This window comes from Hippopotamus amphibius, chromosome 9 (genome assembly GCF_030028045.1).
Source record: "Hippopotamus amphibius kiboko isolate mHipAmp2 chromosome 9, mHipAmp2.hap2, whole genome shotgun sequence".
Classification (NCBI taxonomy): domain Eukaryota; kingdom Metazoa; phylum Chordata; class Mammalia; order Artiodactyla; family Hippopotamidae; genus Hippopotamus; species Hippopotamus amphibius.
Genome location: NC_080194.1, coordinates 30766757 through 30791803, shown reverse-complemented (window position 1 = coordinate 30791803; position 25047 = coordinate 30766757). Strand labels below are relative to the sequence as shown.

Genomic DNA, 25047 nt, shown 5'->3' with positions numbered 1-25047 from the left:
ATCACCAGCTTTAACATTTTTCAGCTTGTGATCTACCTTGTTTCATCTGTATCTCCACCCACTCCCCTCCCCTTCCCTTATTAATTTTGAAGCAAATCCTTAGACATTTTTACCAGTTATTACCATACAGCATGATAAGTGCCAACAATAGACATGCTAATCTAAGTGAAGTGGAAATTTCTTCATATAAATGTATTTGAGATTTGTATATTATACTGTTCTGAGCAAGAGAAATTAGATATAATAATCTATTGTAGGATGGGGATAAGTAGTTGGAGAGACTGAATATACATGTATAAAACAGAATGTAGCACCCTAAGATCATATGCCAGTATTAAGAGATTCTAAATGGGAAATGACACTGGTGGGGTGTGTGTATATATGTGTTTAAATTTTAATGACTTGACAGTTTTAAGATTACTTTGAAATAGCTATTCTAGATCATTCTTGTCTTTTACGGAATTTTTGCCAGTGGAATGTTGGTATGGCAGTTGCATGAGAAGTCCTTCTTGAATGTGAGGAATTCTTACCACTATATCTTATTATTTTGGAGTATTGACTTAAAAACTTTGAACTATTAACAGAGAATTAAAGTCTTAAAATATATCCCATAATACAGAGTCTTAGTCAAAAGTCATGAACCTCTTTGAGTAGCTCCTCAAAGCTTTGTGCCATAACTTCTCAGAAAAAATATACATATACACTTAGTTTTTCATATAATTTCAGGAGGCTAGTGATAAGACTTTCAAAACCTGTTCAAATATGTTTGAGGGTTTATGGATTCTGGTTTAATAATCCATTTTTTAATGTCTAGGCAGAAAGCATACTGCTAAAATTCAACTTAAATTTATTTCTATGTGTTCCTCACCTTTTACAAACAAGTGTTTATCCTTATTGAGTGAAGTTATAAAATTCATCATACAAATGCCTAGTTTTTTAAAAGTCCAATTCTTAATTGGATTCTTGGGGGAAAACAAGCTGTAGCCAGTTTAATGAACACTGTAGGAATGATTTTACCAGAGATTTTGGAATAAATGTATGGAACTTTATATAATGGCTGCTATCCATCCTGAATTAACATGAAGTAGAATATGACTTAAGAATGAATAAATACATAAATACCACTTTTTCAGAGGTAAAGGAAAAAACTTCTTTGACCTCTCTTACCCGTAAATAGTTAAGATCTGTGGAGGAAAGGATCTGTTAAAGTATTTTGAGGCTCACATTTGTGTTAAAACAACTCCTAGATATGATACACAGGGGCTTAGAAACATGTTTTGGTCTGACAAAGGATAGATTCGCAGTAGAGCCCTGAGATCATAAATGTTTATCATCCATCTAGTTTGAAGGATGGTCCTAAATACATTTCTTAGAAATATGGGGTTTTAAAAACTTGTGGATTGTACCTAAAATGTAATCATAATAATGGTTATTAGCATAAGCAGAATCCTTAGGAGAGAGGAACAGATCAGTTAGCTGCTGAATGGGACATTTGACTCTGCAGAGTTTGAAGATCAGTGATTATTAGGTGTATGGCTTTAAAGTGATAACCCTTATGACCCATTGGAGTTAATAATTTTCTGAGTATCTAATGCATTACTAGGAAATAACTTACTCTGATACATGGTAATATATAGACTTTGAGAGCTGGAAGAGGATTTACCAATCAGTGATCTAGCCTCCCCTTCAATGAATTTTATAAATGATCAGAGTGGTTGATTGACCTGCGCAGGGTCAGGTGGTTAGTGGCAGTCCCAGCAGTGCAGCCTGGTTGCTCTTATTTATCTTGGCTGTCTTTTCATTCTGGATCTCAGTTTCTGGAAAAGAAAATATGTTAACACTAGTTTTTAACATTGTGACTTTGATTCTCAATTGATAAACTGACTGAGAATTCCCTGAATTTTTATACTCTAATATTTTTACTTTGCTATATATGTTCTTATCCCATCTTTTAGCACAATAACCTATGGTTACGAGGCTTATTAGTGTAGGCTTCCTTAAATCAGTTTCAGGGCTGGAAAAAGGTACTACAAATCCACAAAGTCATCTAATACTTCCCTCCTGTTTTCTCTACCTTTCTGTGCTTGACAGCATTTTGTTGCAAGCTATACATATGAACCTGGCAAAGTTTTAAAGATAGACCAGGAAAAGATTTTTGTTTTGGGATTCAGTTGTTTAAAGGGATTCCTGGAAGCTTCCTACTCAAAACTAGAGACTGGAGGGATCATTGACATTCAAATTCAGAGAAGTTATTATTACTTCCATGATGGGCTCTGATTCCAAGTCCTTATGCCACATTTGATTGGTATGGACCTGGTGACCAGGGAAAAGACCTGCCCCTACATTAGTGGCCATATAGCTAGGGTAAGGATCTTTAGAACAGTGGCCCTCCAGCTCTTTTAATCCCAGCCCTTTAGCTGTCATTCTTTAGCTCAATAATTCCCACTTTCTAGCGAAATAATAACAACTAAATTGTCAAGGTATAAGCATTTTCGGAGGAGAGGGACACTTCAGCAGTCAGGAATATGGATGGTTCCTAATTGAGTCACAAAAAATATATTTATCTTAAAGTCTAGACTAGCTAGAAAACTGTAGGTCTCAAATTCTAGTGATGGAATTGTATAACACAGGGATCCCCAACTCCCAGGCTGCAGACCAGTGCTGGTCCGTGGCCTGTTTGGAACTGGACGGCACAGCGGGAGGTGAGTGGCGGCGGGCAGGCTTCATCTGCTGCTCCCCATTGGTCACATTACTGCATGAACTATCCCCCCTCCCCCTCCATCCTCCCCCTGCATCATCCTTGAAACCAGTCTCTGGTGCCAAAAAGGTTGGGGACTGCTGGTACAATGCATTCTGCAGGTTTAATAAAACAACTAGAATGATAATAATGAAGCTCAGCTAATGGTAATTTTTAATTAGAAGTAAGAATAATGATAATTGAAAACCATGACCAGCTAAAGACAGTTTCACTGACAGCGACTGATTTTTCCTCTTGAAAATCACAGAATTCCAGGTTTTGAGTGTGCATATTTGGTAGAAGCTTTGCAGCATTTTGAGTTGCAGCAACCAGAGTTATTAATTGTATACAAACTGAAATCTTTGGTACACTCTAATAACATACTCATTTTTGCTACTCAATAACTGGCTTTATAGTTTAATTCGTAAGTAGTCTTGTGGATCAATGAAAGGTCATGCTTTCTAAATCATTTGTAGACCATGGGAGGTTTGGCCCCTGTTTATACAGTCATTACCTTAGAAGGCTGATGTGTGGTAATCATTGAGCTTTTCAGGAGCATTGTTTGCCTAGTGGCTTTGGAAAATTGGTAAAAGGCCAGGCTTAAAAAGAGGTCTACAGGCTTCTTTACCTCAGGACATTTAGTAGGTCTTTGATATGCTAATACACCTTGTAGCTCTCCTGGTTGGGGATAAAGTGTATAGTTTCCCAGCCCCATTTATTACAATTTGTAAATTGCTAGCTTGGAGGACCAGAGCCTGTTTTTAGGTTCAGCCTTGGGAACAGGTTCAGAAGGCTTCATAAGAAAGTGACACAAGAGAAACAGAGGAAAGACAGCATACAGCAGGAGCTTCAAAGCATTTTTCCATAGTGAAGAGTTACAGGTCATTCGCTATAATAATCAGACTGAGTATAAACTGCTTTTAAACAAAGTCTGACTACTATAACCAGTGAAATACCTGATTCTACCAACTTGTTCTTAAAGTTACTAATCTTCATGAATAGGCTTTGGTAGTTTTAAATTAGACCACACAAGATACATGATTAATAATCTGCCTAAGATACAGAAGATGTGGCATATATATACAATGGAATATTACTCAGCTATAAAAAGGGATGAGATGGAGCTATATGTAATGAGGTGGATAGAACTACAATCTGTCATACATAGTGAAGTAAGTCAGAAAGAGAAGGACAAATATTGTATGCTAACTCACATATACGGAATCTAAAAATGGTACTGATGAACTCAGTGACAAGAACAAGGAAGCAGATACAGAGAATGGACTGGAGAACTCGAGGTATGGGAGGGGGCGGGGGGTGAAGGGGAAACTGAGACGAAGCGAGAGAGTAGCACAGACATATATATACTACCAACTGTAAAATAGTCAGTGGGAAGTTGTTGTATAACAAAGGGAGTCCAACTCGAGGATGGAAGATGCCTTAGAGGACTGGGGCAGGGAGGGTGGGGGGGACTCAAGGGGGGGGCATCAAGGAAGGGAGGGAATATGGGGATATGTGTATAAAAACAGTTGATTGAACCTGGTGTACCCCCCAAAAAAAATTAAAAAAAAATAAAATAAAATAAAAAAAATAATAATCTGCCTAAGTCAATTTTTTGGGTAAACTTGTATGTAGTCTACATGTAATGTTCAGGGCATACATGGAACATTTTCCTGTTAAAATCAGTTTTGCTGAGTAATTTGAAATATGTATATATTTTCACATAAAAGTTCTTTATTAATCTTCTCATGAAAAATCTGCAAAGTCACCACAGATACAGTCACTGCAGACAGAATCTTTACTTCTTCCACTGTCCAATCTCCAGCTCAGTTTTGCCAGCACCAGCATTGGACTTTGCAGTTTTCTTGACTTTCTTCATTCTTTTCTTCGTTCCTTTTGCTGTTTTCTTGAGGTCTTTTTCTTATACAGGCCATGTCTTGCTTGTTCTACATTTGGGTTCATTTTTCTTTCTGTAATCCAAGGAATAGTAAATTCTGCCAAAGCCAGTTGTCTTGCCACCACCAAAATGGATACTGAATCCAGATACAAAGATGACATCTGGTGTGGTCTTATACATTTTGGCTAGTTTTTCTCGAATATCTGTCTTAGCTGCTTTTGCCTTCCCAGGGTGAAGGGTGTCGATGACCATTTGTTTCTGCTAGAGTAGTTGGTTGGTCATGAACTTCTTGGTCTGGAGAGTTACTGTGTCATTCATGGTGGTTGCTGATATTCAAGCAGCCACAAAGGAAAAGAGTGAAATATTTTTATATTAATTCTTTGTTATATTCTGGAATCAGATGCACAGCTTTCATGAATTTTTAAGCAAAACAGGATACGTATTTTGATTTCTCTGTTGTGTTGGAGAAGTTTAAGAAGCCTTATCTTTAGTAATACACTTAAAATATTAGTATGACTTTGTATATTTCACTTTTCTGAGTCTGAAAGTATTAGGATAAAAATTACAATATATAACATGGAAACATTTTTATTAAGGTAAGGAGTCTGTAGCACAGTAGTTGATCTAAAGAAAAATCACGTGTGACTTTTGAAGATTACTTTTTAAAAATTGTTTTCTCCCAGAATGGAATTGGATACCTGTTTTTGCAAGCAGTGGAACTGTTTATTACCAAACTGTGTTAACAAGAGCATAGACCTTCTATTGTCGGCTTTACAGTAGGGAAGTTACCCTGCTGATACAGGCCTGGAGGACAGAAACAAAGGAAAATGGGTGTTGCTAAAAAATTTAAGTTTTCTTGTCAGCAGATAATTTTAATGCTATAGAATTGACAGTTCCTCTCTGGTGAAGAGGAACTTGACTTTTAAAGAAGTTTTTGTGTTTGATTTTTTTACATCACTCAAAGGAATTCTAAGTCTGGTTTTTCTTAATGTCTGATATTTTCCAGGATAATGAGGTCTTAGAGGCATTTTAATTTGCCAAAGTGCCATGCTTACCAAGTAACATCAGTATACAAAATAATTGTGTAGTGCCCTAAAAACTAATGAACCTACTGAGATTCCTTACCAAGAAGTATCCTAGACATTGGGGAAAATTGGATATAGAGAGTTAAATATTGACATATCAATGTCTGTGTAGGCAAACAGAGTGGCCATTATATTTACTTCAATGAGTGCTTACAACAGGGTTGGACACTAGCATCTTTTATTGAAAACCAAGATGCTAGAGCTATTCTTTTGTTTGTGGAAAAATGCCTTGTAAGCCTTAATTTTTGAAAGGAAAAAAGGAACACACTATTCTTAGCAACTAGTACATTTTGAGTTTGCATTTTAGTCCTCTTTTTGTTGTTTACAGCTCACTTGCAGAGGAGGTTTTCTTTTACATTGAGTCTTAATCAAAACTCTAAAGATTCTAGCGTTATTAAAATACAGTAAAAAGACACTAGACCAGTGGTTCCTAATATGCCTCCAGATGAGAGTCTATCAAAAATTTTAAAAGAAAATATATGCTTACCTACAATATGAGGCCTCTTATAGTCTAACTAAAATGAATTGGCTTGTTTTTGGCTACAAGTATGTCGACTCCAAGTAGAAATCTACTGGTTAGAAGTTCACAATTAAGTGAATATGGGAAAATGAAATTCTTGTTCAGTGAATGAGATTATTTGGTAGGCAAAATCAGTTGACCCTGGAACAACAGTGGGGGTTACGGGTGCCAGTTCTCTGAGAAGTCAGAAAAATCTGTGTGTAATTTTACAGTTGGCTCTCTGTGTCTGTGGTTCTGCATCGTCATGTTCAACCAACTGCGGGCTGTACAATACTGTAATGTGCATTATTGAAAAAGATCTGCATAAGTGCACCCATGTAGTTTAAACCTGTGTTGTTCAAGGATCATCTGTACTTAAAAGTATGAGGCCCATGGGGCCACATTTTTTAAAGCCATTTTGGGTAGCTTGAAAATAAAGTTGTTCCTTAGTCCCATGAAGTATGTCAAGCGTGGATTAAATATGTTAGTGAACCAGGTTCATTTGCCCGATGTGCAGCAAACCAAACGCTGAGACGCTGAGGTTTGCAGCAGGAAAAGGATTTATTCAGGAGGCAGCCAAGTGAGGAGAAAGGAGAACAGATCTCAGATCCGCCTCCCCAAAGGCAAGGGGTTTGAAATATTTATGGGATAAAGAAGCAGGGTGGTGTTAGGCATGGGGAAAGGTAATTGGAGTAGGGAGAAGGTGAGGTAATTGGTGTTCTTTGCAGGCATATCTGGGTTACATGCTGCTTCTTGAGATGCATGTTCAAAAATGGAGGCACTTAGCGTGATCTGAGGGTGGAGTTTTGAGTCCTCTGATGTCAAAAGGTCATTTATTGGACACCTGAGCAGGCTGTTTTAAGGTCAGTGGTCCCCACCAAAAATCTTAGCCAGCTTGAATTGGGTAAGAGCTGACTCCAAATTTCTGAAAAACAGCATAAGCTCCCGATACTGTAGGGACCCATACAACAGAGGTGTTATCTATAAGGGGTGGTTAAGGAGCTGAAAGAAAGAGTTAAGATGAGCTTAATCAGTGAAAACATATTACAAGCAGAGGGGTTTTTAATAAGTTGTTCCCTTGGCTGCTGTTCTGTAGGACAAGCTCAAGAATTTCTTTTAGTCATCAGTTTCTGTTAACCTATCAGACAGTTTCAAATGGTTGACCATCTCAAGAGTAATAAGCAGTTACTTTACCTTATTCTTTGTGGCAGATTATATTTTCTAAAGGTAGTTGTAACAGTGTCTCCCTTCTCACATGTTGTTTTAGTGTGACCTTGACTGTTCCCTGGTCCTGAGGTGGAGTTTATGTCCCTTTCCCTTGAATTTTGGTGGTCTTGTGAATCACTTGTGAGCAATAAGGTGAGGTCACAAAAGATGAGCTTCTATCCAACTCACCAAAATACTGGTCTTGAAGTCTTTAGCAGCTTTTAAGCATTTTACCCTGAGATTGCCACGCTATAAGGAAGCCCGGACTGCCTCATGTGGACAGGCATGTGAAGAGGCTCTAAGATCAGGAGCTAGAATTGTTCATCCAAAACTGCTTATTCCAGCCTTTCCCAAATTCCTAACTCACAGATACTATGAGAGAGAATAAAAATGATTATTGTTGTTTTAAGACATTGTTTTAGAGTGATTTTGTTACATGGCAGTAGGTAATCAGGATACTACTTTCCCTGAATCTGCTACTATATACTGAGATTTGTCAGTGTACAGATAACAGTCAGTGGTATATCCCAGTGGTTTGTTCTGGGATATGAACATTAACTTTATTTTGGTCTTTTACCTTTGATATCTAAAACTTTTTAAAACTTTTTTCTACCAGTCTTTCCTGTACTCATTTGGAAAAGCCATTCCAACCTTAACTATTTAGTAGAGTGTATTTTGGTAATTGAAACTGTCAGGTTTGTTGGAAAGTGCCCATGATATGTTTGTTATGTCTTGAGAACATATCATCTTTAGAAGGCTTTTTGCTCTGTACCTTAATTTAAGTTACTATGATACTTGGCTTTCTATTAGTTTCCTAGGACTGCTGTAACAAAGTATTACAAACTGGGTAGCTTAAAACAACAGAAATTTGTTGCCTCACGGTTCTGGAGGTTAGAAGTCCAAAATCCATGCTCTGTCTGAAACCTGTAAGGGAATCCTTCCTTCCCTCTTCCTAGTTTTTTCATAGCAATTTTGGCATTTCTTGGCTTGTAGCTGTGTAACTCCAGTCCTGCTTTTGTTGTCAGGTGGAGTTCCCTGTGTATCTCTGCCTCTTCTCTTATAAGGACACCAGTGATGTTGGATTAGAGACCCATTCTGCTCCAGTGTTAAATCATTTACCTTAACTAATTACACCTTCAACCTTCAACAACCCTGTTTCCAAATAAGGTCACATTCTGCAGTCCTAGGGATTAGGATGTCAACATATCTTTTTAGGAAGAACAAAATCCAATCCATAAGAGGCTTCAAGGGAGGTTGGTATCATTATATTTTAACCATTTATACATTTTTACTCAAGAGGCTTCAAGGGAGGTTGGTATCATTATGTTTTAACCATTTACACATTTTTACTCAAGATTAGATGTGAATGGGGTTTTTAATCAGTGACCATGAAGCTGTATTCTCTGCACTTTAGGTCCCCTTTCCCTCTAGCATACACACATGGTACACATAAAATTTGATGGTAGTTTTTTTACTATTTAGGCTCATTGACCCTTTTGAGAATCTGATAAGAACAGTGGATTTTTTCCCTAGAAAAAATATACAGATATATGCATGGGAGTACACACTTGTACTCACACACTCAAAACAATATTTTGCATGAAACTTTAACATGTTCTTGGATTCCTCTCCCCCCACCCCAGCCTGTTCATGAACATCTGTATTAGAGAGTTATTAATTCCTATCAGTTACAGATACCTAATCTCCATTTCCCTTTTAGTGGAAAAGCAAACAAAAAGGAAAAATAATAAGGAGGAAGCAAAAAGGAAAAATAATAAGGAGTATGTATGTGGGATCCCCTCATGGTCATTGTAACAGTGCAGGTTTTGGGGGAATTTTCATATTTACATGATATTTACCATGTGCTTAGTCTCCTTTCTGCTTCCATTCTTATTCCCTTAGCCATGTATAACCTTTGGCTAAGTAAAATTATAAGTAATGTTATACTTTTCTGTAGAAAAGAATAATCTAGGTACTTTTAGACCTGTACACAGTATATAAAAAACCTTTGTATCTTGTCAGTGTTGGGTTAGCTCTTGACCTCTTTAAATTCTGTGTTATTTTTTTGATTATTATATCAAGATTTTTTTGAACATGGTGGCAGTCTAGGGTTTCTGAGTCTGCAACAGGATTATATACTGTGCTCTTCTTCATTTGTAGCCTTTTCTACAAAACAATATTGCCCAAGGTTACCCCTGAACATCTTAATGGGGTTTCCTTTTAAAAATACAGATTTTTAGTACACCTTGAAAAAGGCTATAAGTCATGTCTTTGTGTTGCATTTAGTCTCTGGCATATCTGTATTTCTGAAGCCTAGCATTCATTTATTGTTTGTTTGTTTTTTAAGATATTATATCAAACAAGTATTTACTGTCCATTTTAGAGTGATATATGCAGTAACTAGTAATAGTGAAATCACAGGCAATGGCTGTTTAGACTGTGCTGGTTTCCCATTGATGCCTTTCTTAGTAGTTCATTTTTCTGAATGTGGAGTGTTCGGAATCTTTATTTAGAACAGAGGTTGGCAGACTTTGGCCTGCAAACTGTTTTCCTGTTTTTGTGAATAAAGTTTTATTGGAACACAGCCATGCGCATTTGTTTACTTACTGTTCATGGTTGATTTTGTGCCCTGAATGGCGGAATTGAGTAGTTGCTGCTAAGATTGTATGGCCCACAAGCTGAAAATATTTACTACTTACTTGAGCCTTTATAGAAACCTTTGCCAACTCTTGGTTTAGAGTATTTTGGAATTAATTCCCCCCTTTTGAGGTTACTTGAAGTTTTTTGTTTGTTTTTGTTTTTTTACTTTTTCAGTCATGGAATCTAACGGATAGTGAAAAGATTGTTTACCCTCAGCATTCTATCTACTGCTGCTTGAATTTCCTTCAGTACTCCTGCCAAGTGGTCCTCCATCTTAGAGGTGTAGGATGATGAGACAAAACAGCATTGGAGGTGGCTATGTTAAACACAGAATTGCCCCTGATTAGGAGTCAGTAATTCCCAATGAAAAGATAGATGAAATAGCTTATTCTTTGTCTGTTTGCTCTCCCCACTGTCTCCATTGGTAGGTTATTTACTTTGGGTTTGTTACATGCCAGAGGCGCAGAGGAGCCACTTTTAAAGAGGAGGACAACTAAATAGATCCTGCTTTAAGGTATAGCTATAGGTGGAAATTTATAGGAAGCTGGAATGAATGTTTAGACATTATCTAGAGACTTTCATATTCAGTGCTTAGTTTCCCTAAATAAATTTATAGCAGCTAAAGCATGGAACTAAGAGTCTTTACAACTACCTTTTGTTAGTTTTTACTGTTTGTGTTCAATAAATACTGGGGCAGAAAGAAACACACAGGTAGAGCCATCTCACTGCAGAACTTCCCTGCAGAACGTCCCTACAGAACTATATTTGGTAGTTCTGTGTACTTGACTCCTTGGTGAACATAGTGAACGTAGGGGTCCTCTCAGGAGATGGAAGAGAAGGGTATCTGATCCAAAGAGCAACATTATCCTGATGGGGGAAGAATTTCTCACATTCCATTTAGGAAATCCAGTCTGCTAAAGTCTCGTTAAACAATAGTTTCATAGTTAAAACATCATCTGGTTTTTAATCTAGTAGGTTTACTACTAATTCCATCTAATAAAGAAATGGAATAAAAACTCAAGTAATAAAGATTAACAGAAGAAAGATAATACACTTTTTTTCTTAACACAATGCTAGTCTTTTACTTTCTCTTTAAAAAAGATTTTTCAAATTTTTTTTCTCATAGATGAAAATGAGTTTGTAAATTGTTGAGGACAGAAGATAGTGGAGACTTGCTAATTGATGGGAAAATATACACTTTCAGATTTTTTGGTACCTTCTAATTTTTCTATTTTACAAAAATACTGGTTTTTAAAAATATATAACACATGCACTTAGTACAAGTTTGCAAAAGGATATATAGTGAAAAGCAAATGCCTGTCATTTCTCTCCCCGAGCTATCCAGTTCTCCCTCCCAGAGGCAACCGTTTTTACCAACTTTTTGGCTTTTTTGACAGAAAAATCTGCGTATTTATAAACATATGCATTCATTTTTTTCATTCATTTTCCATAAAAGGTGGTGTATCATACAGAATATTACATTTTGACTTTTAAAATTAATCATGAATGCTGTGTTTTATATCAATATAAGTTGCACACCTCTTTCCTTTTTTAGTTCTTAGAGGTTTGTTTTAAACCTACTTCTAAAATCATTAATTTCCTTCCCAGAATTAAAAAATGGGTATATGTATATGTGACTATAACAGTATACAGTCCAGAGATAAAGTAACTATTAGTTTTTACTTTGGTAATAAAAATTTTTTCCTGGTCTAAAAATTATACTCATAAGTAAATGATTATTTCCAGAAAAAAAAAGATAATTAAAGTGTTTTAGACTGAAATATTACAGATCAGACTGACTGCTGAGGGACCATACTGAGAAATAGCTGCCGAAGAAGTAGGGGGAAGATGAATAAGGAAATGTAATTATGTGCCCAGCCGTAATCCTTACATAAATGTTATGAAGTGAAGGGGTGTGTGTGTGTGTGTGTGTGTGTGTGTGTGTGTGTGTGTGTGTGTGTGTGTGTGTGTTGTCTATATGTTTTAGAGATGAGGAAACTGCAGAAACAAGTAGGTAAATAAGCTAACCCCCAAGATAAATGGATGAGCCTAGATTCTGGCCCAGCCCTGCTAGACTCAAGAGCCCAAATGTCCCCACTACAACATGGTATTGGGTTATCTGAAAGGCTTGTTTCCACAAAGGGGGCCTACCTTGTTTATCAGGAAGCAGTTTATAACAGGACCAGATTCAGTAGATTACTGAAAATGGCTTCACTAGAAACTTAGTTTCTTAATGGCTTATGTAGGGGAGGAAAAACTTCTTTCTTCTATCCTTTTATGGTCTATGACTGATGCCTGCCAATTAAACTGACAAAAGACAGAATAATAGAAAAGGCATATGAATATTTTTTAAACTCAAAGGCTTCACAGAAAAGTGAAAACCCAAAAAAGAGATGGTTAGACTTGAGAGCTTATATACCATGTTAACAAAGGGTTATAAATTATGGAGAAGTGACTAGGAAAAGGAAAAGGAGTTTGGGCTTCCAGGGGCAATAAATTGTGGGGAGGTAAATATGTAGGAAAACTAATAGAAGATATAGGTTATTTTAGTAAAGTTTGTTCATCTTGGTGCTAACATTCCATCTTCTTCAAGGCCATGAAACTCACCCAGAGAGTCCTCATTGTGGCAGTCCTCATTTCTTGCAAGTTTCTTTTAATCAGATGAGGGAGCCTTTGAGAAGAATTCTTTCCTTATCTGTTGAATCTCAGTTCCTTCAGCTCAAAGTAATCCGTATGCCATTAGTGACAAGCTTTGGAGTGCAAATTCTGATCCCATGCTTCCTTATACAAAACTCACTGTTTTCAAAGGTAGTTAAGTGCACTATATAGTATATATATTGATACAGAGATTTGTATGTCTTGGTATAGATATTTGTAGAACCATGTTTGAATTTTGTTATTAATCTTAAGCAAGACTGTAAGAAGCTCTCAGAGCTTCTTGTCTTCTACCTTATTACCTGTACTGCCCTGAGTTTTTTGTTTCTAGTATTCCAATAAATAATTCTATTTAGGAAAGGTCTTTCAGTGGGTCGGGTAGAGTTGGAAATAAGTCCACTAATCTTTGGTAAGTGTTTATTACCTAACTTGAGAATGATGTCTTTGTATTCCACCTGGTAAGTGGCAATAATTAAGTCTACCTCGGTGGTCTTGTGAGTCAGGTTCTAAGTTTGACAGTAGATCTCTTTCTTTCTTATTCTCTTTGTTGGGTGCCTCTGGAAATGACCTTCAGGGAAATACTGGTAAAGTCTAATTAATTGCCTTTGAGTTTTAATTGTTTGAGTGTCTACCTAAACCAGTTAATAGTCTTATTTCTAAACTGTGTTGCTGGATTGGCTCATTAACTTTTACTGTGAAATGATGTGGACTTTTAAGGATTTTTCAGCCAGAATTTGCCTTATTTCATATGTTAAAATTTTCTGTGGAGCAGATTGTCTGTTATATGCCAAGAAGACCCTGTAGTAAAGAGTACTGTTCATTTCCTCTTAGAATAAATCATACAACTTAAGAAATGGAAAGGGCCTTCAAGACCATCTGTTCCAGCCCCTTCACTTTTCTGAACTCCTCTTCCAATGCTGTGCACTCACTCCTTACTATGAGTTGATGCCTTTACCTCACTGTAAGACAAGTGGAAACTTTTTATACCCTCCATAAATGTGGAATTTAGTTAGAAGACACTGGTTTAAATTTGCCTCTGTCTATATATAGGTGCTGAGTAACGTTAGGCAAGAAAAATTAAGAAGACTTGTAGGAAATTGTATCTGAAAGCATGAGAGATACCATTTTTTTGTGCTTAATCTCTCCTTTTCTTGGCTTCCCTTTATTATTTTTTCTCATCACTGGTGAGTCTTCTGTAAAACTTTGCTTCAAGCCTGTGGACCTACCTCATTCCTTCCTCCCGCCATATCCTAATCTCCATGTACTTGTTCACGTTTGTCTTTCTGCTTAGCAAGTGTCTGAAACAACTACCTGACAATATATTAAAAGTTCTAATTAATTTGAGTTGTTTTTAGCTCTCATATAGGCAAAGGAATTCCCATTTCTTGGCACTAAAGAGCTGCTTTTATTTGGGGGGGGGGGCGCCACAGATTTTTGTGGTTTTCTTGTTATTGTAATACCCCAATCTCTCACTTGAATTGCTTTGTCTATTTAAAGACCTCTTTTTTTTTAAGTTTATATTTTTATTTTTTATTTTTTTACTTATGTTCCCCATACCACACAGCATGCTCTCACCAGTCATTCACTTTATACACAGTATGAAGAATTTTTTTTTTTAAAAAGTTGAAAATGAGAGAAGGAAATTGTCTCTTTCTTAACCAGGTTTCTAAAAGTATTGAGACAACATGATTGGCTTTCCATTAACGTTAGGACATTTTTTAAGAGACTACATTTATGTTACAAGGGTGCAGTTTATATTGATTGGGTGAGTGCTATCTCAGAATTATCTGTGATTTCTCCATTTGTGTCCATTCCAGGCTTTTTTTGCCCATGCGACCTGCATGTTCTTTTGTAGATAAGGAAACATGTTCAGAGTAGTAGTTTTATCTTAGGATCTCATGGCTTCAAAGTGGCAGAGCCTGGACTTGAGCTCCTAGCAAGTGAATGTATGTTAGTTTAAGTAGCTTTGTAGTATGTTCTCTTAACATAAGTTTATATGCATACTATAAAACCCATTAGGAAAACCCACTTTAGCAAGAAAGCCTTGAAAGTATTGTGATATTTAGTACCTACCATTTTGCTGGTCTTCTGAAAGATTTCTGCTTCTTTAACTTTTGAACCCTAGGATGAGGTACTTTTTGAAGAAAATACCCAGCTGCCCCTGCTAGGTGGTGTTTCCTAAGGCAGCTCAAAAACAGTGAAAATAAATATGAATCATGTTTCACAGCTTCTCTGCCCTGGCACATGGGAGTGATACTGCTGCTTTTCTCATTATTGCAGTGCTGCAGCTACTTTTGAGCAGTTGATAGGAGCCTTAGATATCTTGCTATGTAAGTAGAATCACACAGTAGGAATCTAAACAGCATGCTCTGGAAGGATTGGCAGCATTTATTTCCTGGCTTCTGCTTTTCCTATAGCTTTTGGCTGTACTGGGAGGACTATGTGGAAGATGTGATGTCTAGACTTTCCTTAAAAGAATTCTCATTTGTACTGGCTTTGCCAGTAAGTTAATAGGGTAAAGTGTATTGGTGGGTGGGGGAGTTAAGAATATCTGGAGACAGAGTTTAAAAATACTTAGTGCTTGTAAAGTTTTGGGTTGCATTGTGATAAAATGGGGGCGTTGTAGGAATCTGTTCTTTCTTCCATGAAGAAAACCTTAAGGATAAAATCACATGGAAGCAGCTTTACGCTTGTTACCTGAAACTGTTAAGAAGCAGTTTCATTCTGCAACTCTCTTAGCAAATAATGTTTATACTGTTAAGGAGAGAGTGTTAAGTTCAGTAAAAATTTTCTGTTATTTGGTGTTAACAGATTTGCTGTTTAGGCTTTATAGGGAGGGTGTCTCAGTAGATGAGGAAGAAAGTACGTAGTTGTATTTTTTTAGGGTTGAACCAATCACATATTCAGGCTGTAAATCCTCAATTATTAAAGGGAAAACTGCTTAGTATCTTTTTCTGTCTTAAATGCATGTGTACACCTGTGGAAAACTTTCTGGTGCCTGGTATCCGGTAGGTTTTTAATAAATGTCTGTTGAATAAATTTTTACATGTGAAGAAAATGAACTCAGAGAATTAGATAACTTGTTCTAGGTCATGCACTAAGGACACTGTGTTTAACATATATTTAGTATGTGATTGTCATTAATATTTATCAGATTTGTTAGGTGTATTGATGCAGAATTATTCTTCATTTCTCCCCATGACAGCATTTTAACTTTAATGTTCTATAGTTTTAGTTAGGTTTGGGGGTCGATGAAGTCTTCAAATAGCCTTATTAGACCTGAAGCAGGTTGTGAGTAGAGTAACCATGCTGTGAAAACTGGAACAGTTTTGAGGGCAGGGGATTCTAATCAAAGTTAAACTGGGATAATGTGTAATACCAGGCTTATTCCAGGAAAACCAGGACATATATGGTCACCCTATGTTTGCTTTTATTGGTTAAAGTAAACTTTTTATTGCTGTGTGAGGTATGTAACATACCTTCAGAAAGTCCATAAATCCTGTGTACAACTTGATAAATTTTAAAAAACAATCCACCCAGATCAAGAAATATATAGAACATAACCAGCATCCCAGAAGCCTCCCTCACACCCTTTTGGTCACTACCTCTTCCTCCCCTGCAGATAGCCATTGTTCTGACTTTTAACCATAGGATGAGTTTTGCCTGTTTCTGAACTTTATATACATGATATTATATCGTATACACCTTTTGTATCTGGCCTCTTTGGCTCATTGTACTCTTTGTGAGCCCCATCCACGTTGTGTGTAGTGATAGTTCATTCATTTTCATTGTTTTTTAATATTCCATTGTACGAATATACTACAGTTTATGTAATATACTGTTGATAGACGTTTGGATTTTTAAAATTTTGGGTCAATAGGAATAGTACTGCTACAAACATATCAACATTGTTTATGAGTGTTTTGGTGAACACCTGTACTCATTTCTATCGGGTATATAATTAGGAATGGAATTACTATATCATATGATATGTGATTGTTTAGTTTTATTAGGTAGTACCACTTTTACCAAGTGTTATAACAATCTGTACTTCCTCTAGCAGTAGATGAGAGTTCCATTTTCTCTCTCTGTAACCTTACCAATACTATGTATTGCCTGTCTTTTTCATCTTAGCCATTCTGGGGACAGGGTACGAGGATCACATTGTGGTTTGATAACTAATGAAGTTCAGCCCTTTTTCATGTGCTAATTGGCCATTTGGATACTTTTTTGTAATGCCGTTTGGATACTCTATGCTTCCTTTTCTGTTCAGACCTTTCCCATTTTTCTATTTTTTTTTCATTTCTTCTTATTGATTTATAATTCTTCATATATTCTGGGTAATCAGTTGTCATTTATACATACTACTACAAATGTCTTATTATCTGGTTTGCCTTTTCTCTCTATTAATAGTGTTGTGGAATGAACTAAGTTTTAGTGTCTTCCAGTTTATTAGTATTTTTCCTTTCTGGTTAGCACTTCTCGTGTCCTGTTTAATAAATGTTTGCCTACCCCACGATCATGGAGATATTCTGTGTCATCTTCTAGAATAATAACTATTTTACCTGTCACATTTGGGTGTGTAGTCTATCTGGAATTCATTTTTGTGTGTAGTGTGATACAGAAGTCAAGATTCATTTTTTGCTATATGGATACCCAATTGACTGTACTGTTTCTTCTTGTCCCAATACCACATTTCTGTAGCTTTATAATACATGTTGATACATGGTAATGTAAGTTTTCCAGGTTTGTTGTTCTTAATGCTTGTCTTGTCTACTCTTGGCCCTTTGCATTTCTGTAACATTTTAGAGTCTTAATTTCCATACGTAAATGAAAGCAGCTTACATTTTGATTGGGATTGTATTGAATCTAAGGAATGTAGTACATCTCTCCATTTATTTAAGTATTGTTTAATTTCTCTCAATATTTTGTAGTTTTCCGTTAGTATCTTTTACATTTATTTCTAATTTTTGATGTTTTCAAAAAAATTCAGAGGTGAAATTCACATAATATAAAATTAATCATTTTAAAGTGAAAAATTCAGTGACATGTACTACATTCATAATGTTGTGCAGCTACCACCTCTGTCTAGTTCCAGAACATTTCCATCACTCCAAAGTAAAGCTCTTTAAGCAGTTGTCCTCCATTGCACACTCTCTCCACCCTTCAGCTGCTGCCAACCAGCAGTCTGCATTGTCTCTATGGATTTATCTATTCTGGATATTTCATGTAAATGAAACCCTATAATATGTGATCGTCTATATCTAACTTTTAAACTTAGTATGTTTTTGAGGTTCTTCCCCCATTGTAGTACATCAGTACTTCATTACTTTTTATGACTGAAAAATACTCCACTATATGTATATACCATGATTTGTTGATCCATTCATTTGTTGATGGATTTTTGGGCTGTTTGTACTATTTGGCTGTTGTGAACACTGCTGCTGTAAACAAGTATGTACGTGTACTTTTTTGAGTCTCTATTTACAGTTCTTTTGGGGTATATACCTAGGACTGGAATTGCAGGATCATATGATAATTCTTTGTTTAACTTTTTGAGGAGTTGCTAGACTTTCCCACAGCAGCTGAACTGTTTTTCATTCCAATCAGCAGTGTACATGAGTTCAGTTTCTCTACATCCTCATCAATCGATATGTGATATTTTCCATAATTTTTTGGTGTTTTGGATGGTAAGTGGTATAGTTTTTTTTTTTCTTTAACTTTATTTCCTGTGTGTTGCTGGTGTATAGAAATACATTTGTTTTTTCTATGTAAACCTTGTATCTAGTGACCTTCTTAAATTCATTTGTTAATTCTAATAGGTTACTTATGTATTGATTGAATTTTTCTATGTACATTTGCATTTCTGATTTCCAATGCTTTCATCTTCTCTGTTCTTTTTTCCTAGTAGTTTGTTATTTGATGGATGCAGTATTCTTGTGAATCATTTGGAGGATATTTATTAAATTTAAATTTCCTGTAAATTTTTCATTACCTTGGTTTTCTTTATGGTTCGTTCTGTTGCTTTTCATTTTGGTCCTTCTTAATTTTGTAGATATTTCTTAAATATCTGATGATCCTTGGTTATCCATATTTATGAAGGACTAGAATGATTGGTTTTGGTAGCTCATAACAGCCTTCCTCTCAGTTTTCTGAAGTCTGTTTTTCCAAAAGAGTTTTTTTCCAAGTGAAATTACTGGAAGTTCTGTATGAGTTTGTTTTAAGGGCCAGCAGCAGCCAGATAATCTGGGGACCTAAAATTTATTTCTGGGACTCGAGTGCCCTGAAGACTTTTTTTCTTTTGGTGGTTTTTGTTTTCTTCCTCCCAATGGCCAACCTTCCCCACCTCCATTTGTGGATATTTGGAGCAACCTCAAGTTCAGCCCTACTTCTCTTTTGTCCCTAGCACCCATGCTGGATATTCTCAGCAGATCTGGATGCTAAGCCTGGGAGCCAGTGTTTGTGCAGAAAGTGATAAGACTGTCAGGAGTGGCTCTGCTGTTCTGTGAGCAACCTTTAGTTACCTTAATTTGCCTACAGCTTCTTGATCCTGAACTTGGTGTTTTCTATTTAGGGGGTTGGGACAGCCCTTGCCTCCTATAGTCCTTTCCTATGTTTGTTCTGCTTAGGTTGTTATTTCTTCTGCTATGGCTTTCTCTATGATAATTTAGTCTCATCTATTTCTTGTGGAAATTCTTTTTTCTTGCCTTCCTTCCTACCTTTCTTCCTTCTTTTCTTTCTGCTTGTTAATGGGTTTTCAGATTGTTAGGAATTTATTTTTTAATAATTGTGAGAAATTTAGATATAAAATACATGTATCTACTCCTTAGCTTAAATAAAACAAATACAATTGAAGCTCCTTATTCTCTTCTCTGATTGTATTACACTCTCTCTAATGCATCTATTAATATTATCGTGTGTGCATTTCTAAACAATGAATAGCATTGTTTTGAATGTGTTTAAGCCTTAGTGACGTAACTGCATGAATTCTTCTGCATCTTGTTTTTTCCACTCATCATGGTTCTTTTGTTTGTTCATTCTCTTAGTATACTCTCTTTTCTGCTGTTTCAGTGGAATTTGGGTAGGGAGGTTAAGTCAGTCTATATATTTCTTACTATGACTTTTTTAAAGTCACTACAGACATGTAAAAGAAAGGACTTGATGTTACCTCTTGTTTCAACTGGTGATGATAGGTGAATATGACACCTCACCATGTTATACAAGCTAGGGAATTGAGTCTTGCTGCTGACCTCTATTTGGTGTTATAAATACTTTTGGAGATAGAGAAACACCATTCATTTGTGTTTTGGGTTTAACTGAGGTTTAAGTGAAGATTTGGGTTCTTATTGCTGAAGGAATTTTTAGAGGTCACTTGGTACAAATTGTACTAAAGAAACCCAGGCCCAGAGAAGGTGAGTGACTTGTCCGAGGAGATCCAGAGAAAAAACACAGGGATTAGAAGCCAGTGTTGCAATTCATTGTACTTTCCACCTTACTACAGTGAACCAAACGTTAATGTCCCCTTTTGTGTTAACATTGAACTTTAGTTTTTACCTGTCCTTTAAAATACTTATTTGAATAACAAGAGATTTTTAGTACATAACAATGAACATTAATCTTTGGACTGATGCTTATTTGTCATATTTTCCTTAGGATCAGAATGGTTTCAATCCCAGAATACTATGAAGGCAAGAATGTCCTCCTCACTGGAGCTACTGGTTTCCTAGGGAAGGTACTTCTGGAAAAGTTGCTCAGGTCTTGTCCTAAGGTGAATTCAGTGTATGTTTTGGTGAGGCAGAAAGCTGGACAGACACCCCAGGAACGAGTAGAAGAAGTCATTAGTGGCAAGGTAAGTATGAAAAATGATCATTTGCAAGAGAGAAAAAAAGTGTGTGCGCGTATATTAGGAAATATTAAGAAATATTAGTATATTTCTTTATCCTGAAAAAAATTAGTTAAAAAAAAAGAATACCATAAGAATGGCAGTAAACTGAATATGACTTGTGATCAGAAGGACAAAAAAGCTTTTTTCTATGATGAACAAAGTTGTATAACAAGTTCTGAATTACCTTTATGGTAAATGTTTAATGTGTTCTTAGAATATTTGAGGCAGATTATTTGTAAGTACTAGATGTTTTACATAGTTTTCAGAATAGTAGTAGTTTCTAATTCCTACTATGCTGTCTGAGACACAATGCTTTGATAACAGTTAAAAATTTGTAAGCACTAACTGCTCCCCACAAAAGTATTAGGAAGAAGCAAAGTCACATATTCCCATTTGACAAATAAGAACATGATGACAGAGGGGTCGTATAGAATACAAAACTATGTTAACCTTTAGAAAAATATTGCTGAGAAAAAATGGAAATGAGCTGGAGTAAAATTATTTCACAGTCATAAGCTTTTGAATTTTCTCAAAATGAATTTATCTGATATTCATTGTTAGTAAGTTTGGTATGTAGCTATGTAATTTTTTAATTATTAGGTAGGTATCTGGTACCTTTTAACCTCCTAGGGCAGCTGTGACTTATGTATAAAAAAACAAAAAAGACCAAAACCAGGAACCTCTGAGTTACTCTGAGCAGTCAAAGAATTGCTGAAAAGTATCAAAAGATATGATGATTATAGATTAACAACTCTCTAGAGTTAATACATAAATAATTTATTAGATATGATTTGTATTCCAGCCTGTTTTGATCTTTCAGTAGAAATCCATAGTTAATAGTGGCTGACATTTATTGAGGGCTTACGTTGTGCCAGGCACTGTGTGCAAAGCACCTTATATGTATTTAACGTAGCAACTGTTTTAAGGTAAGTACTGGTGTTATTCCCATTCTACAAGGTCATATTATTAGTGTTAGAACCAGAGTCTTTGAACTCTGACGATTGAACCCAGAGCTCATGCTCTGGTAAGGATAAATGTTGAGAAAACCCATTTTATAAATATGGACAGTGAGTCTCAGAGGTTGTCTTTTTTTTTTTTTTTTAATTATGTCCATGGTTTATTTAATAAAGGCTGGGAATCAAAACTAAGTACAATCAAAATAAAGATTTATCACTCAACTCAAATTATATTTAATGTGAAGGAGAAAAATTCATCAAAATAGTTATACTTGAGCTAACTTAAAATCATTAGCAATAATACACTAATCATAAGGAAAATCAGAGGTTTTCATTTTATCTGAAGTTGTGTAGCTAATAGCTGATAAATATAATGCAGGTGACTTGATAACAAATCCCTTTCTACTTTATAGCCTTACTTCCCCAATAGATAAGATAATAAGGCAAAGATGATGGAAGGCTTTGTGATACAATGGGAAAAGTAATCTTGAGAGTTGGATACCTTACTAGCTGTAAATATAGTAGCTGGTACACACTGAGTGAAAATAGCTTGATTTCCCAAAGCCGATGGCAAAAAGCTTGGTGCCCAAGTTTACAAAAATTAAGAGATGACAAAAGCAAAAGAGAAGGGGGAAAGGCAATGTCAATAACAGAGGTAACAACAACAGGAATAAGGGTCAGTTTATGGGTTAGGGCAGCAGTGGGAAGCTTACCTCCTAGGAGTGATAAAGTATGATAACAGAAGAACAATTAAGAGAAAAAAAGAGAAAAGATACACAATAAGACCTGTACAGAAGTGTGGGAATGTTTAAATATAACTTTTAATTTTCTTAACATTACAGTGTTATAATAAAATACAATCACCAATATTCACTACAATGACAGGATAAACTAAGAAGAGGTTTAATTCTATTTAGAATGTTTTCTTTACTAAGGTGTTATATTGTTTGAGAATGATTTCCATTCAAATATGATTTTGGTTCAGAAAGATGAACTTCTCTCTTTTGTGAAGCATCCATGTTTTTCTTGCTTGTATCCCCGCCCCTCCCCCATTAAGAGGTAATCTTAGACCCACAGGGTTTTAACAGTGAGATGTATATTAATATTAGTTTTTCTTTTTAAATATAAATTGTTTCAAACTATTAATAGGGCATTAAAGAATAAAAGTAATATTTAATTTTGTCCCACTGTTTACTTTATTGAGTTTGTCCCCACATGAAAACTTTAAATAATCCTTACTTCAAATAGAAAAACTTCTTTTCTCTGAATTACTTTTTGAAAACAAATCTACTTCTTTGAGGGATACTCAGTGACAGTATAGCTCACAAAGATAGTTATTCTCTAGTAACATTCATCCCATTGCCCCAAACTCTCATGCACTTGTGTTCTTCCCATTTGCCCTCCCTTCCATAAAGATGTAGGAGTCCTGCTATATACTAGAGGCTGTTAGGGTTATTAGAGATACTGCAGTGAAGAAAAAGTCCCAGCGTTTGGAATTTACATTCCAGTTAGGGAGACAAGTTAACAACCATATAACAAATTGAATAGTGGCACATGCTGTGAAAGAAGTAAAGCAGAAAAAGGGGATTGAAAGCTGCTTTAGATACAATGGTCAGAAAAAGTTCCCTTTGAGGTGACGTTTGGTCAGAGACCTGAATGATGAAGTGAGGGAGAATCTGTGTGGGTACGTGGAAGAAGAGTTAACGGTAGAGAAAACAGCAAGGGCAACAGCTCCGAGAACTGCTTGGCAGGTTGGAAGAGTGTCAGAGGAAGCTGTGGTTTTTGTTTACTGGACTCTGTATAAGGCATGTGAAGTAAAAATTAAGTGCTGGAGTGTTTCCTACCAGCACTCTTCCTCTCCCCAAGTGAGGTTTCTGCCTTTTAAAACACAATTAAAATTATTTAAAATTTTTGCTTGTTTGACTTGAGAAAGAGGGCTTCAAACAATTATTTACACTTACACATAAGAAAAACATAGCTAGTATTAACTTTAAACTTAGATTAAGGAATTATCACATGAGCTTTCTAGGTACTTATTTTTAAAAGTAAGATGTGGGTTAAAGATGGAAACAGAGAACAGAGTAGTGGTTACCAGAGAGGAAGGGGTTAGAGGGTAGGGTGAAATGGATAAAGGGGGGTCAACTGTATGGTAATGGAACTTAGAAACTAAACTTTCGGTGGTGAACACACTGTAGTGTATATAGGAGCCAAAATATAATGTCCTACTCATGAAACTTATATGATGTTATAAACCAGTGTTAGTTACCTCAATTAAAGAAAAAAGACAAAGGACTTCCTTGGCAGTCCAGTGGTTAAAAGACTGCGCTTCCAGACTTCCTAGGTGGCACAGTGGGTAAGAATCCGCCTGCCAATGCAGGGGACATGGGTTTGAGCCCTGCCCCAGGAAGATACCACATGCCGCGGAGCAACTAAGCCAGTGCGCCACAACTATTGAGCCTGTGCTCTAGAGCCCGTGAGCCACAACTATTGAGCCCATGTGCCACAACTACTAAAGCCCATACACCTAGAGCCCGTGCTCTGCAACAAGAGAGGCCACCGCAATGAGAAGCCTGCGCACCACAACGAAGAGTAGCCCCCGCTCACCACAACTAGAGAAAGCCCGTGTGCAACAAGGAAGACCCAACACAGCCAATTAAATAAATAAATAAATAAATTTATTAAAAAAAAAAAAGACTGTGCTTCCACTGCGTGGGGCACAGGTTTGATTCCTGGTCAGGGAACTAAGATCCTGGGTGCCATGTGGCATGGCCAAAAAAAAAAAGGAGTTTTAGTCATTTTTATTATTATTTATAAATTCTCTAGAGACAATAAAAAAAGATATGAGTTAATATTTCAATATTTACCACCATAAAAGCTAGCTACATCGTAACTATGCTTGAAGAATTTGCCATCTTAAATGTGGTAGGTATAAAGGTCATTTTCAGTTTTTTCCTGAGAACTGAGAAGATTGACTAAGCTGTATTCAATATCATTTTAAAATTAAAAGTATTTGGTAGCTTATTTTAAGGATGTTTTTTAAAAACATGATATAATTTATAGCTTTTTTCCAAGTGACTTTTAATTATAACTCTTGAGCATATTATTTGATAATATATATTGACTTCAGTGTATTGCAGACTGATATTATTACCTTATAGCTGTATTTTTTCATATCCTCCAAATAGGTTGAAAGATTGTTTATTTAAGGCAGTAATTCTCAAACTTTTGGTCTCTAGCCCCTTTACACTCTTAAAAATTATTGAAGACTTCAAAGAGATTTTGTTTTTGTGAGGTTTTGTTTAAATATTTCTTATTGATATTTATCGTAGTAGAAATTAAAACAGAAATTTTTAAAGTAAAAGAATATACATACAAGCACATATTCCATTAGCCATCAGGAGTGATGATGTAGCTTTGGAAAATTCCTCTCTATACATGTGAGAGAATGAAAGTGAAAAATGCAAATAATGTTTTAGTTTTATTATGA

The 25047-nt window shown here is 35.9% G+C and overlaps 1 protein-coding gene and 1 pseudogene across 8 annotated transcripts in view; one reads left to right on the top strand and one right to left on the bottom strand.

Annotated features, from left to right (window-relative positions):
* The window catches only part of FAR1 (fatty acyl-CoA reductase 1), a 74023-nt gene that overhangs the window by 5383 nt on the left and 43593 nt on the right, over positions 1 to 25047 (top strand). For 6 of the 8 annotated variants that reach the window (XR_009047447.1, XM_057695163.1, XM_057695162.1 and 3 more), the window contains exons 2-3: positions 19126 to 19224; positions 20373 to 20568. Coding sequence is in view for 7 of the 8 variants with exons in the window: in XM_057695163.1 (XP_057551146.1) it covers positions 19157 to 19224; positions 20373 to 20568 (264 nt within the window). In the remaining variant the exon portion in view is untranslated. The remainder of the gene's footprint in view (positions 1 to 19125; positions 19225 to 20372; positions 20569 to 25047) is intronic. The other 2 variants (XM_057695167.1, XM_057695164.1) reach the window with 1 other exon arrangement.
* Positions 4536 to 4952, bottom strand: LOC130860750 (40S ribosomal protein S24-like; annotated as a pseudogene).